This window comes from Anarhichas minor, unplaced genomic scaffold, assembly GCF_050575085.1.
Source record: "Anarhichas minor isolate MPS153535 unplaced genomic scaffold, ASM5057508v1 ptg000049l, whole genome shotgun sequence".
NCBI lineage: Eukaryota > Metazoa > Chordata > Actinopteri > Perciformes > Anarhichadidae > Anarhichas > Anarhichas minor.
The window spans coordinates 3,523,877-3,538,003 of NW_027466495.1; the positions used below are offsets into that span (position 1 = coordinate 3,523,877).

The 14,127-nt window shown below is 42.1% G+C and overlaps 1 protein-coding gene across 5 annotated transcripts in view; it reads left to right on the forward strand.

Annotated features, from left to right (window-relative positions):
• LOC142971666 (nuclear factor 1 B-type-like) overlaps positions 1-13,089 on the forward strand; it is a 63,871-nt gene extending 50,782 nt beyond the window's left edge. For 4 of the 5 annotated variants that reach the window (XM_076112271.1, XM_076112272.1, XM_076112273.1 and 1 more), the window contains exons 11-12: positions 3,367-3,455; positions 7,088-13,089. In XM_076112271.1, coding sequence (XP_075968386.1) covers positions 3,367-3,455; positions 7,088-7,220 — 222 coding nt within the window. In that variant the 3' untranslated portion in view covers positions 7,221-13,089. The remainder of the gene's footprint in view (positions 1-3,366; positions 3,456-7,087) is intronic. The other variant, XM_076112275.1, reaches the window with a different exon arrangement.
• Positions 13,090-14,127: the final 1,038 nt, after the last annotated feature.

Sequence of the window (14,127 nt, forward strand, 5' to 3'; positions counted from 1 at the left end):
TGTGCTCAGCTCTGTTTCCTTCACACATTACTTTAGAAAACACTCACATACACACATACCACATGTAATCAGCACACTCATTTACGACACACAAGCTGAATATTTAGCGTTGGCGTCACGCGGTTGCCCCAACAGCAGTCCTAGGGCAGATGTGGTCTCCCTGTGTGTGTGTGTCTGTGTGTGCGTACGTGAGAGTGTTTGCGAGTGTTGCGGTGTAGTCGGACGGCAGACAGTGCTCTCTCCCACCCCGTCTTATTGAAAGCGCTGGTCTCAGGCCAAGGCTTCTCCAACCACAACTAATTGAATGCATCTGCACGCGGCTACATAATGATCGCTGGGTTTCTCCTCAGCTCGTTTTTTTTATTTCATTTTTTTTAATGTTTAGTGAAAATGACAAAGCTGGCCTCTGTTTCCTCACTCCTTTCTTTCTTTTTCGCTCTATGCCTTTCTTGCTCCCCATTTGCTCTCACATTTTTCCTAAATTCAGAGTAGGCAAACGATATCGGTTGATATTTGTTAGCAGTCATAGGATGATTTTATTCCACTCGGGAGGAGGAGGAAGAGGAGGAGGAGGAGGAGGAGGAGAGGGAGGATTCACTTGGCTGATGTCGCGCAGTTTGTCTTCCACATTTTCGTGTAGCCTTGCTATTTCTTTCAGTGAGGCACAAAGTGTCTACACACACAAGACAGCAGCAGTCTGATCAGAGCCGAACGGCTGAATTTTGTCCAAAGCCTTGCCCCCAGAGGGCTAAATCAGCCTGATATATATATACAGTATGATAATTGATTTAAAAAAATACAGTTTCTTGATAATTTCTAATTAGCCAATTATCCTAAAACATACTTGTGTGATCCTGTCGCACTACCAAGACGAAACAGAAAGTATTTCAGGCCTAGCAAAGACAAACGTATCAAATCTTTGGACTTGCCCGGTAGGAAAGTGTAGAGCGACAGTTGCTTAAAATGTAAAGAAGAATGCCATATCTATATCGAGATGAGTGTTCTCGTCAGCTTAAGGAACTCTAAACAATCCTCCAATTGATTCATCATGCTTCTGCTTGTCACGGTTGTTTTTGTTTTCTGTGGTTTGATTTTAACGGCCCGGGGTCTGGCCCGGCGAAGCGGGCCGACGCCGGGCCAAGTTTCTCAGGACTAAACACTTTCACCGAACACTCTGTCATTGTCCTCATCTGGCTGTGGGGATGTTTATTGTGTGGGATCTGTGAGGCTTACCGACACTTTTACGTGTTTAGTTGCAGCCGTTTGTCGCTGGGCTTGGTAGGAAAAGGGAAGCAAGTCACACACGTATGGCGAGAGAGTTACGCTTTTTATTAAACGTGGTCTCTGTCTGTCTGTGTGACAGACAGACAGAGGCCATGACTTGCACTGCATCAAGCTCTGCTGCTGTCAGAGCTTCTATTTATTTATTTATTTTCTTAAACAGAGGAAAAGCCGATTCATTTTAATTTAATTGGAACACTGGAATCATTGTACACTGTTTTAATTCCAAACTATGAATGATAATTATATTATTTAATTACTATAAAATAACTTATAATAGTCATCTAATAACTTGACTTTTTAGAGCAGTTTTAAATGATGGCACCACTAAAATAGAAGTCCCTGGACAAACACACACACACACACACACACACACACACACACACACACACACACACACACACACACACACAAACACACACACAGTAGGCTTCATAAATAAAAAATAAAAAACCAAACCAAACAACACCACCACACGCTCCCACACCTGCTCCACGATTCCCAGGCAGCGAATGTGTGAAAACCCTCCATTCATCTCTCGCCTTGGTTAACCCCTCGAGGGAATGCCACCATCTAGCATTCCGCAGGGAGAGATCCGTGATCAGATGTCATTTGGTATTATCTAAGGAAGGATCCTAATCCACAATCTGCCCGCATCTGTTTGCTAACGTTCCCCGGCTCAGTCCCCCCTTTTTCCCCGCTGCCCGTGCCACTCTGATGTGCCGGTGCCAGCGGACAGATGGCGAGCCCCTCGAGGAGTGGTGGCACCGAGCGTCTGGCCCAACCCGCACATTCTCTCCAAGCTTTTGTCAGGCGGGAGAGTGCGAGAGCGGCGTGGGGGCTTAGTCTCCCAACCTTCCCTGAATACAGAGACAACACACTGGATGGAACAAGATGCATTGTTTCCTACTAGAGTGTTATTTTAGCAGCTATTGATCAAATAAAACTAATATCAAACTGTAACATAATGAAACGTTAAAAAACATAATTTAAAGGCCTAAAATTCTCTTTTTCCTTTCCACTACTTTGCATTTGTTCCGAAATAAAACATCCAGCCACATAACCGAACCACAACACTGTATTTAAGTACGGCTTAAGTGGGAAACCATCATCGTCTCCGGATGTGTTCACCCAGGTGCTCGGAGGAGAAAGAACACATTTCTTGACCGCTGCAAATGGCTTTGAATATTCAGTGTATGCGCATATCTGATTAAATCCCTCTTAAGAGCCTCTGCGAAAACGTCTGCCACTGCGCGCAGAGTGCTAACAGTGCAGTTTTATCCCGATGCATTACCAAATGAATGTGTTGACCACAGGGCAAGGTTAGGTTGGTATTGGCAGAGATAGCTCTCAGCTGGATTGCCGACACGTGCGCTTGCATAATGCATGCAAAGGAGACACCGTTTGTGTGTGTGGCTGTTTTTGTTGCAGTAATTTGTAATCTGTATGTACGGTTGGCGTGTCTTAAAGAGGGGTGGGGGGGGGGTAGTGTGTGCGTGCGTGTGTGTGTGTGTGTGTGTGTGTGTGTGAGTGTGCTGTTTAAATTCAGTGTAATTTTGACCCCTAATCAATACAAACAGTTTAGCTAATGAAAAAAGTCTGCATGCTTGAGGGCATGCGTACTCCTTCCTCAATCCAAAAGTGCACTTACAGTGGAGCGATGATTATCGACAGGGTGCATGCATCCAGTGGATTGCATGGCTTCATTTGCTAACCATCTTACAAATGCAAGTAACCCCTCACGGATGAACTACCAATATGATGCCACTCACTTGTGACTAACTAACTCAGTTTTTTGTTTTTTTACTTCCAGGTTAGCTGTCACCACTAACTGTGATTGCATGCGTTTTTCTTTCTGTCTGTTTTATCCATAGCTTTGATTTCACTGTTATTTTCCCCAGTAAATATTGAATTCCACTATTTTTACATTGTCATTAACAGCTAGGACTCGTTTTTTTTGAATAATTGCTGCTCCTGCTCTAGGCTGTTCTGCATGCATTTGTGTATACAGTGTTGAGTTGTAGTGTGATCTGAAGTGAAAGTTGTCTTGGCCCAGTGAACTGACTGCTAGGTTTCAATTGACAGCTGAGGAAGTGTGACTGGAGCGTGACTCAAAACGGCAGGCATTATGGCCCCAGTGCCACTGACGACACTTTGGGGATTACTTGGCAAAGGTAACCTTTTCATTCTTTCATGTCGTCTCTCTGTCTCTCTTACACCACACGAACACACACACACACACACACACACACACACACACACACACACACACACACACACACACACACACACACACACACACACACACACAACTTCCATCGATAACAGCATATAATGAAAGCTTTTCTCAATTTTAGAAATGCACATATACATTCACATAAAAATCTAATTTGTATGATCTGTGGTTGTGTTACGACTAAAGTGGTATTATTATCCCAGTAATTTATAATTTATTGCTTTTTTATTTTTGTTGTATTTTTTTCCTATTTTAGTTTGTTTCTATTCTGCGACATCATTTTCCAGTTTCCCCCAGAATAATATATATTTAAGAGATTGGTGTGAACGTGTCGAACTTTATTTATTCCAAATTTGAATTTTATTCCAAAGCTTTCCTCTTGGATTCACACCCAACCTCGTTTCATAACAAACCTTTTGATGAAGGTAATTAGAACAAATAAAGTGCCACCATGTAGAACAACTGAAGTCATTTCAGGTCAGCTTTTTAGCCACGCGAGGATGTTTTACTTTGCACATTTTAACAAGCTTAACTTTGTTTGACTTTCTGCTAAAGACGTGCTTTACTCTCGGTAACTTAAAGTTACAGAAAGTCCCCCCCCCCTTCATCCCCCCCTTGCCTCCATACTGTATCTCTCCCTCTCTGGGAGAAAAACCTGAACCATTCCACCATGGCAGGGCGAGCAAGCTGAGCTAAGCTTGTTCCTGTTACGTCTCCCTTTTCCCCTTTTCCATGGAGGTGTAGATCATCTGTGTATGAGAGAGAGTGTGTGTGTGTGAGTGTGTGTGTGTGTGTGTGTGTGTGTGTGTGAGTGTGTGTGTGTGTGCAGTGTGTGCCCGCTGAAGTTACAAACTCTTTTACAAACACACATGCACACAGCAGAACCCCCTTGAATAGGCCTCCTAATAGACCAGCGGAGGTAGCAGAGAAAATGTCCCCTGCAGCAGCGCGAGGTCTCTTACTTTACTCGCACAGCAGCTCACTCCTCATTTCGACATGCAAGTGTACAGTAATGAGCACAGATAAAATAGATCCCAACTGAATTTAGTTAATTTTGTTACAAAGACGGGATGGTAATTCCATTCTATTTTTCTTTTCCCCTCTATGATGGATTATTCACGTAAAACCATTCAACATATAGATGGAATCAGTCGGATTTCTCTTTTATCTCGCTTGCCCTTTAAACGGAGCGCTCCGCTATGCCTCTTCAGTACTAGCCCCCAAATTAAAACGCTGCCAGACTCGCATGTTGCCATTGTGCAGGAAATGGGTCAGCAATCCATTAAGATGCCATTAGATAATCTAATTTAGGGAGCTAATCCTTAAACGAAGCACGCTGTATGCCCGGGCTGTGCTGGCAGGGAGTAGAATTAGTGAGATTTGGGAGCTTGGACGAGGCAAGGGGAGGCCATCTTGAAGGTTACCTAAGGAAATACAGCAATCGAGGTCAGATTTTTCTTATTTTAAAGCAACAACTTGGATGTAGACAAAATATATAGAAATAGTAGCATTTTAAAGCAAATTTTCACCATCTAGGCAGGCAGAGATTACAGCGAAAGGGAGCTGCTTGACAAATTGGAACAACAACACCCAGAATTCCTGTGAAGTGGCACCAAAAAATGCACTTTCAACACGGCCTGTGTGTGATTGCATCATATCAAATAACTTAAAAAGGCACAAGAAGCAAAATATCAATCATTGAAAGATCTGGCTTTCTTTGGATGGAGCCGTCACTTGCTGCATTTTGAGACAGAGTTTGTAATCAAAGTTCAGTCACGCTAAAAAAAAAAGGCAAATCTGCAAGTCTCAATTAATAGTGACGGGAGGATTCCAGCCCCCTACTTTGTGATTGAGCCTGATAGTAGAGAAGTTCTTTCCATAAAACTCCTGCCCAGCGCAGCTTTAGGTGATGGGATGCAGATACGGACTGACAGCCATCGATTTTAACAAGATTAAAACCGATCTGCCGGTTTAGTGCGCACAAAGGCCCGCGAGTCCACTTTTGTAGCTGTGTGGTCCCCCTAATGTTAGCCATTACCTGAGAGGAGTCTCGTAAGGACAGGGATGGAAGAAGTGAGGGAGGAAGATAGAAAGAAAGAAAGCAAAATGTGAAAGAGAGAAAGCTGCAGCCCCTTGGCCACTCTGTGCGCTCTTTGTTCAGCAAGGTAGGAAAAACTTAATCCCCCCTTTCCTGTCGGATGATTTTTGGCAGGGAGAAAGAGAGAAGGAGGAGGGACGAAAGCAGGAGAGAGAGGAGAGCATGAGGACGGGCTGGACAGGGGGAAAAACTCCTAGAGGGGATTAGCCTTGAGGTTGTTTTTAACTCTTTGCGCACTCAAACCCAATCTGAAACTCGAGCGATGTTTGTTGTTATTTTTGAATACATCGTCTCTTCTCGTTCTTTCTTTCTTTGAATCGTTACTGGAGAGACTGACTCTTTTAGGCCACGAGGTGAATTGAATTTGCACTTCCATTGTTTTAAGTAAAAGAGCAGCGACTAGTGATTTGTATAAAATGCAGACTGGTTGATCAGTGGCTTTCATGAACGCAGACAGTGTTGTCCTGTGATGATGCTTCACAAAGAATCACGTCTGTGAAGCAGCATCTTCAGTCTTAAGCCTTGTCCTTTTCGTTTTTGTTACTTTTGAAAACGACTCTCCTCCTTGTCATCCATCTTCTCCCCAAACATTTCTTTTTTTTCTCCACCTCATTTTTCCTCACTGTCTTCGTCCCACCGTCATCCTTCTTTCCCTTCTCTTCTACATCCTGTCTTGATTCCCCCAGGACTTTATCCACTGCTGTTGCTGCACTTCAGCACGTCGATAAACAAAAAGTTAGGTACCGGGGCGAATATAGTCGAAAATGTGCGACACAGGTACTCTCAGACTTAGAGCGGGTGATGTGAGAGGTGGGAGGGTGTCAGATGAGCGCACACTGGGGGCCTGCGGGGGAGAAGGGGGTGGGGGTGGTGGGCTAATTATCTGACATCTACGTAGAGCAGCACCCCACGGGAACAACATGCTGTTTGTTCCCGCTCGCGTTTTCAGTTAGCACCGTTGCTCCCCAGGAACAATCACTGTGTTGTTTTTCCATTAGCGTGAGATGAATAGGGATGGGACAGCTTTGTGTGGGGACCCCCAACCCTCCTCCTCCACCACCACCACCACCAATAGCACTCTCCCCCCTCGTGCTTTTCTATACTGCCATCAATGCAGAGAGGAGGGCCTGCGTCACGGCCCTCTCACATGATGTCCTTCACTGGGAATCAAGTGGAATCACCTCAGCTTAAATTAATGAGCTAGTGCTGCCGTTTCTCTTTTTGTTCGCCCATCTTCTGTCTGAACAAAACAAAAGTAAGACCTTGAGCCTTGATGACTGTCAGCAGAGCAGTCATGCTGTTTGTTAGCTAAGCAGTGTTCAGGATAACTGACAGAAAGAATCTGATTTTGACTAAACTGCACAAACAAGTTAATGGCATGTGACTAATCTCTCCTTCTCTCTCTGTGTATTTTCCTTCTCTCTCTTTGCCTCCCTATCTCTCTCTCTCTCTCTCTCTCTCTCTCTCCACAGTCCTGGTACCTGGGCGAGCTTAGTTCCATTCCAAGTGTCGAACGGGACTCCGATTCTGCCAACAAATGTCCACCAGAACTACAGCATAAACATCATTGGTGAGCCCCTGGTCCCCGCTGAGACAGGGAACTGAACACACGGAGGCCGGAGGACCCCCCCTCCCTCCCCCCTCGGGTGAATGCGTTGACGGGGGTGTTGGCGGTGCCCAGTTAGCACTAAAGGTGTCCGCAGCCATGGATGAAACCAGCAAGCAGCACGAGCTGCACAATCGTCCCCCTCCCAGTCTCGTCCCTTCCATGACCCCCACCCCCCTCCCCTCCCGTTCCATTTCCCATTAAGGACACTGGCCGCGAAGTGAAGAAGAGGGTCGGTTCGGAGGAAAGAGAAAAAAAGCAAAAGCTTCAGGTCTGCTGTCTCCTCGCCCTGCCCAGCCCACACATCCACCACCCACCAGTCAGTTGTTGTGTTTGCAGAACTTTTCAATCCATTCAAATACTGTGATGTATAGATGCCTTAATGTTTTATTGCATGACACTCTAGTCTCTTAGCGGCAATTCCTACTATTTTTCCATGTTGAGGGAAGTTGTACAATCTTGATTCGCATACACACACACACACACAAGTGAAGAGGTCTGCGTATCGACACCTTCTGCCTGGTGGATGGCTTCCGAGACTCTAAGCTCTCCGATCAGACCTCTTGAAAAGAGGCTTTCCCTCGTCAAACGATTCACTGTGTACACCATAGGAACAAAAAAAAAAATTGTGAATTCAGAGTGTTTCTTTTGATTTTGATTTCAGTTTACTGTGATACGACTCTTTGTTCAGAAAAAAATATGTGTTGACTTTGTTTATTCTTAACTACTACTTACTTCAAGAATTAACGTAAATGCTTACGGAAAGAGTTGAGAACTCTCGGTGCGGTTTTCAAAAAACACTAAACGTTTGGCTTGAGATTGGACCCCTCATTAAAGAATTTGCAACTCCTTTACAAAAGGATTTAAAAAGACGGAGAATAAGAAAATCTCGATAGAGGCAAGTGCAATTGAATTTTTGAAGGGAAGCTATCAGTCTGTCAGCCCTAAGACTCTAAAGGAATGGGGGATAAATATTAAATGGTTTTATGGGTAAAATGTTGAAGAAAACATTTGAATTTGATTTCAGTCACATAATCCGTCTTCTCACATGAGAACAACATCAAGTGGCAGTTGAAGGCAAGCACTAAGCTACCTGTTCAGCGCTGAGCAAAACCAGCACTTCTTTTGAGCCCTTCCCATCATTATGGGGAGTTTTTTTTTATTTATTTTAGGTAAAAAAAAAAAACCGAACATAAGTAAAGAAGCGAGACACACATAGTGTATAAAAATGGCATTTCATGTTTTTTGGGCCATCAGCTTCTAAAGCTTGTGTTTACAAAAAAAATATAAGGAATGCAAAGTGTTTATCCATGGAAATGTACAGTAGGCTTTCTGTGTAAAGCTACAGTTTGTGCAAGGGTTAATAACTCTGCAGTGGAAGAGGTTGAAAACTGAAATTATGAATCCAGGTGGTGGCAAATCCCTGAAATCTAGAATTGTGCACGGCATGTTCACAGCCATTGCCTCTCCAGTCCGGACGTATTTATACAAGGAAAATCTCTCCAATACTCTTAATTTGCACGATGACATATAGTCCACATTACGTGCCTTGCCTTTGAATATAGAGACATCACTACACTTGTTTTTGCTGCATTTATCATTATAGAAAGAAATTAACAATTTTATGATAAGAATTGTTTTGTACTCTGAATGAAATTATTGATTTTTAACTTTACGTACTACTCTATCTCACAGTTGCATTGCATATCAAGGCTGTGTGTAGTTGCCGTTCTAAAGTTTGTAATCAACCAGCGTTTTTTTTCTTTCAGTATTTTGGTGGTTTTTCTAATAACCTGTCATCTTTTGTTTTCCTTATTTTTCAATGCTCATTTTGTTCAACTTCCAATTACTATTGTGGAGGGTGGAATTCAGAATTATGAAAATTATGCAATACCAAGTTTTGCCTATGTAGGTAGTGCTTATAGATGCGTCAATTATTAGAGGCTAGTTTGGAGATAGACAATATTGTAATGCATTTATTTTGTTGATATCGTTGTTTGTCGTTGTTGTTGTTGATGATGTTGTTGTTGTTGTTGTTGTGGGTGTTTTCCTTTTTTATTGACCAAAGTGGGGACTGCTTTCTATGCAGTTTATGACAAGGTCTTTTTTTTTTTTCTTTAGCATATAGGCCTACCGAATGATGGTGAGACGTGTCCCAGTGTATTTTTGAATTCGGGAGTTTTAGGGGGAGGGGTGGTATTTCTTCTAGAAGTAAAAATGCACCCTTGGTCTTTCTACGGCTGCAAAGTCACTGATTGGTCGACTGTGACTCTTACTTTCAACTTTCCACCTGGGGTGCTAGCATGTGACCTTGAAGGAGCTTATTTTTTTCAGAGGAGAGACGGCTTGACTTGAGTATGACAATCATTTTAAGGAATCATTTTTGCGTAGAATCCCATCCTCTCATAAATCCCTCGAAAGCCGCAACTGACGACAATTACTGTTGCACGCTCGTATCGAATACCACGGCGTACTATTCTAAGCGTCACCGAATGCAATTCCCAAGTAGATGCCTTAAACACATCAGTGAAGTGGCCTGTGACCTGCGCAACAATCACACACCGACTAATGCTAGTGAGACCTGTCCAAATCAGTTCCAGACAGGCTCAAGCAAGCCTTTAGAAAGTATTTTATAAGGAGTAGATTTGTATAAATGTATATACGATGTGCACATGTCAATTCCTGAGACACTTCCCCCAGCAGAAAGCCCAGTAGAGTATGTTGAAGTAAATATTAGAGCCACAGAAGCGTGGTGTTGTCCAGTGGCCCAGTAGAAGCTTAAATAGAATCCACTAGAAGAAAAAAATAGCACTTAACTAGCACATAGGCAATCGTCTTCTTCCCCGTTCAGTGTTTTGAACCTAGTCTTAAACTAAATCTCTCAGGCGTATTATCGGGCATTGTTTATATAATCATTATCTTACCATTTTTAATGTAAAGACAACATCAATACGACTTTTCTCACAGTGAGAGCAGCGCCTCCGATGCTGCTATGACACCTTTTGCACTCTTTCCCCACAATCGTGAAAGAAATGTTCCCCTCGGAGAGACGGTAGTACCGGGAGCTCTCCCGCTGTAGTTAGCGGAGGGCTAAGAAGCGGAAAAACATTTTTTAAAGTAATCCTCAAGTCAAGCTCTGTCTCTCCGTCTTCACCCAGATATCTTATGCAGAGAAACAAATTGAAAAAGTCACCCCGTTCTATGTGCACTGTTCTGTCTTCTTTTGTTGTTTTATTCTTTTATTTTTGTTCTTTTAAAAAGAAAAACGACAAGTGCTTTTTAGCCTTTGGCCATTGGAGACCCCACTGACGTGCATTGTCCCCAAGTGTGTTTGTGAGTGGGTGTGTGAGTGATAAATGTGTCAGGGTCACTGTGCTGTTGGTGTTTATTTGAATAGGAGATTGTACATAAAGGTAAATATCCTGACTGCGTCAATAGCAGTAGTCTGTGGGCTTGAACTCTGCTTTGGTAGCATGAGTGTTCGTGTGCATGCGTGCACGCGCGTGTGTGTGTGTGTGTGTGTGTGTGTGTGACTTTGTGAGCTGGATGTGTGATCGAGTGCCTCTGACACAACACAATGAGAGAAGATGATGGTCTTTCTATTGAAAAAAAAAAAAGCCTGCCGTGGGACAGGAGTTTGTACACTGTAAACTTTCTCGAGAGTTCTCCTCTTAAGCCCTTATTTGTAAATCTTCAAATCTGGGGGAAAATAAGTCAATTCCATTTTAGAAAAAAAAAAAAAAAAAAGCAAATTTTATTTGGGTTTTTCTTTTGGAGGCTGGATTTGAGTTAGAACTCTCCAGGTTTTCCCAATTAGTAGAGTCTAAAGTGTTTTCATCAGTTGTGTTCCTGTATGTAAAGTAAAAAAGGGGGGAAATATTCTATACAGACATAAATATTAAAAAACAACAATGAAGGCTTTTTTTAATTATATCTTATTATTATTTCTGATCTTGGTTAGTGCTTAGATATTTCCATTTGGGAAACACTTCATGAATATTTGAATTGTTGTTCTTCCCTTAGCGTGGCCATAGCAAGTGTGATGTGATTTAACTCTTTTTTGGGGTGTGAATTCTTGTCCAACAAGATCTTGGTGTGAGTGTGTTTCTTGTAGCAGCTGGGGGTGTATTCACTTAACCAGTAGAAAAGGCCCCAGATTGCACCTGACCTAAAGCGAGAAGCAGGGTAAAATCCGTAGTGACAAACTTCCTCGATTAATCTATGAGACGGTTTCTTTTTTTCTTTCTTTTCAGAGGAAATGTTGCAAGACGACATAGATCGGATTCGGGCTGGCCAATTTTGAGCCGTCTGCTTTGCTCATATGTAGACGACTCTCTGAAATATCTCTTTAAAATTCAGTAAGACCATCTAGGCATTGCTCATTTTGCACATTCCACATGCTGTCAATGCTTGATGGGATTTGGGAAACACTTCATTCACACTACAAACAAACATTACTTTAACTGCAGGTGCTTCAGAATAGGGTACTGTACCTTCCAGTTGATAATAGCTAGTGTATTTGCGCATTGGTTACGTTTTTCTATTGCTACACAGGGTGTGATTGTAGTCTGTCAAAACGCTCTTGTAACTTTACAAAATTGTAATCAGTGTTCCACCCACCAGAAAGAGCCGTATTTAAGTCAGATTTGACACTCGCAGCAACCTTTTTTTAGAAAGTATTATGTCGTTGATCACTACGATCATCGAGAAACAGGACAACTTTATGGCACTCACGCAATATGTGCGATTTTCCTTTTATCAGAATGTCACGCACTCTGTGGGGACTGAGAGGGCGAATGCATGCAGACTTAGATGAAAAGATTAGAACTTCATTTCCATCCTACATGAGCAATACACACCTTCCATATACGTTGGCTGGCTGCTAGTCACTTGGCATCAGGTTACTATAAAACATAAAAACCAGCATTTTTACAGGATGTAATATTCACCAAAAGAAGACAAAAAGATAGCAATGCAGTGCCTGTTCAAGCTGTCTATTGTATATAATTGTAAAATGTGATAGACTTACTTTCATATGTGACAAGAAAAACACCATCACACAGAACCGAATGTTGCAAACTCATTTAGAAATATGCTCTTTATTACTTTTTTGATATTTTTTTTGTTTGTTGCGATTTATTAATTATGTCAGCACACAATGCCCACATCAAGCTTGTTCAAAATGTGAGAGTAAATCTTTTCTTTTTCTTCTTTTTTTCTTTTTGGGAGGGGGCAGTGGGGATCAGTGCTACAATAAGAGCAGTGAAAGGATGAACCAATGTCTTTTCTTAAGATTACTCATCAGTTTTCTCTGCAGGGCTGGTTTATCTTTTGGGTCTTGTGGCACTTTTACGTCCCTCTGCGCACACATTTCGACTTCATGAATCATGGTGGAATTATATATAACAAACAACAACAACAACACCAACAAAACAACATGTAAACAGTCTCCAGTAGTGATCGTAGTTACACTGCAAGTGTGTGCAAAGGTCTATGTATGTATCTGAATGTACGTTTTAGAGGACTTTTTGGAAACCTTTTTTGTTTTTTATCTTTTCATTGACAGTTTAGGAGCCACAGGTGTCCATTGTGAACTGTATAGCGAAGGCCTTGATATCCCTTTTTTTATTGATTTTAGAAATGCCGAGCATTAGGCGATGCCTTCAAGCTGGTTACATTTGGTGCAGGGGCTAAAATTGCCACAAGATTAAAATCAGTGTAAATAAAGGCTCAACTTTTTGTGATTGTTACTGTTATATCCAGCCTATACTGCTAGCAGCTGTTTTTACTGCAGTCAATTACTGGAAGTGGATATATTTCCTATGCAAAACTGTTTAAACAATAAAATGAGCTATGCTACAAAAATGACTTTTCTGCCGTGGCTCTTTCTTGTGTTTGTTTTCTTATATGTGATTTTGAATGATTGCAATTTGAGGCCTAAATATAAAAGTTCCTGTTTGAGGTCTGACATCAGATTCAGTCCATGTGGGATGTTCAGTTCAACTGTCACATTTCTGTGTTCAAGCCAGTTGGCTGAAAGTTGTCAAATCATTGAATTGCTGGAGTAGAGAGTAGGTCTGTGGCCTAATCCCAGGTTCATTCCTCCCATGTGAAATGTATCTTAGAATAAATACATCAAAATAAAACGGCCGAATCACAAAGGGTTTGATATTTAACGCCGCGCTCTGCGAAAGCTTGTTGGAAGAAACGTCTCTAACACACTGCCTTGAAATTCAGGCATCATGTAATTGATTTGGCGATATCCTGCCGTAACGTCATCTCATTTTTATTACTTTTATAAGTGGAATTCTGTGGTACTCAGGTCCATCTGAAGCCACAGAGCTGCCACCTGTGCTGTCAAATACATGTTTACTTAGCAGCTCTTTCTTCAAAATAGAGTCTGGTTATAAAATATTCACAGCGTTGAATGTTTCCCATGAATATATTATTTTGAGATTTTTTCTTCCAAGTTAAGAGAAGAGGGTTACAATAATAAGGCTTGCGAGGGTCTTGCCTTTTTCTTTGTAGATTCAACCCAGTTATTTCCGTACAGTGCCTAAAACAGATGAGAGGAACTGACTATTCGTATAAGAGTGATAACTGGCTGTAACGTTCAGGATCACCTAACTCAGGAAAGTCTCTGAGAGAGCAAAACAAGGTGAGTAATTGCTGCCGAGGTGGAATGAGGACATTGCCAAATCAGGAAAGACGAAACTTGACTTTAAGTATTAAACTAATTGGATTTCGTTGATTCTCAGAAGTGTGTCTGTGACAGTTTTCCCTGAAAGTAAACGTTGGATTTCATGTCCTGGAGCGATCCCATGACACAACATACCCGTGCTCCACCGTGGTATTACTCCAGCTAATCTACTGTAATACCCCGATCCCTGAGGAATGGGAGACAGA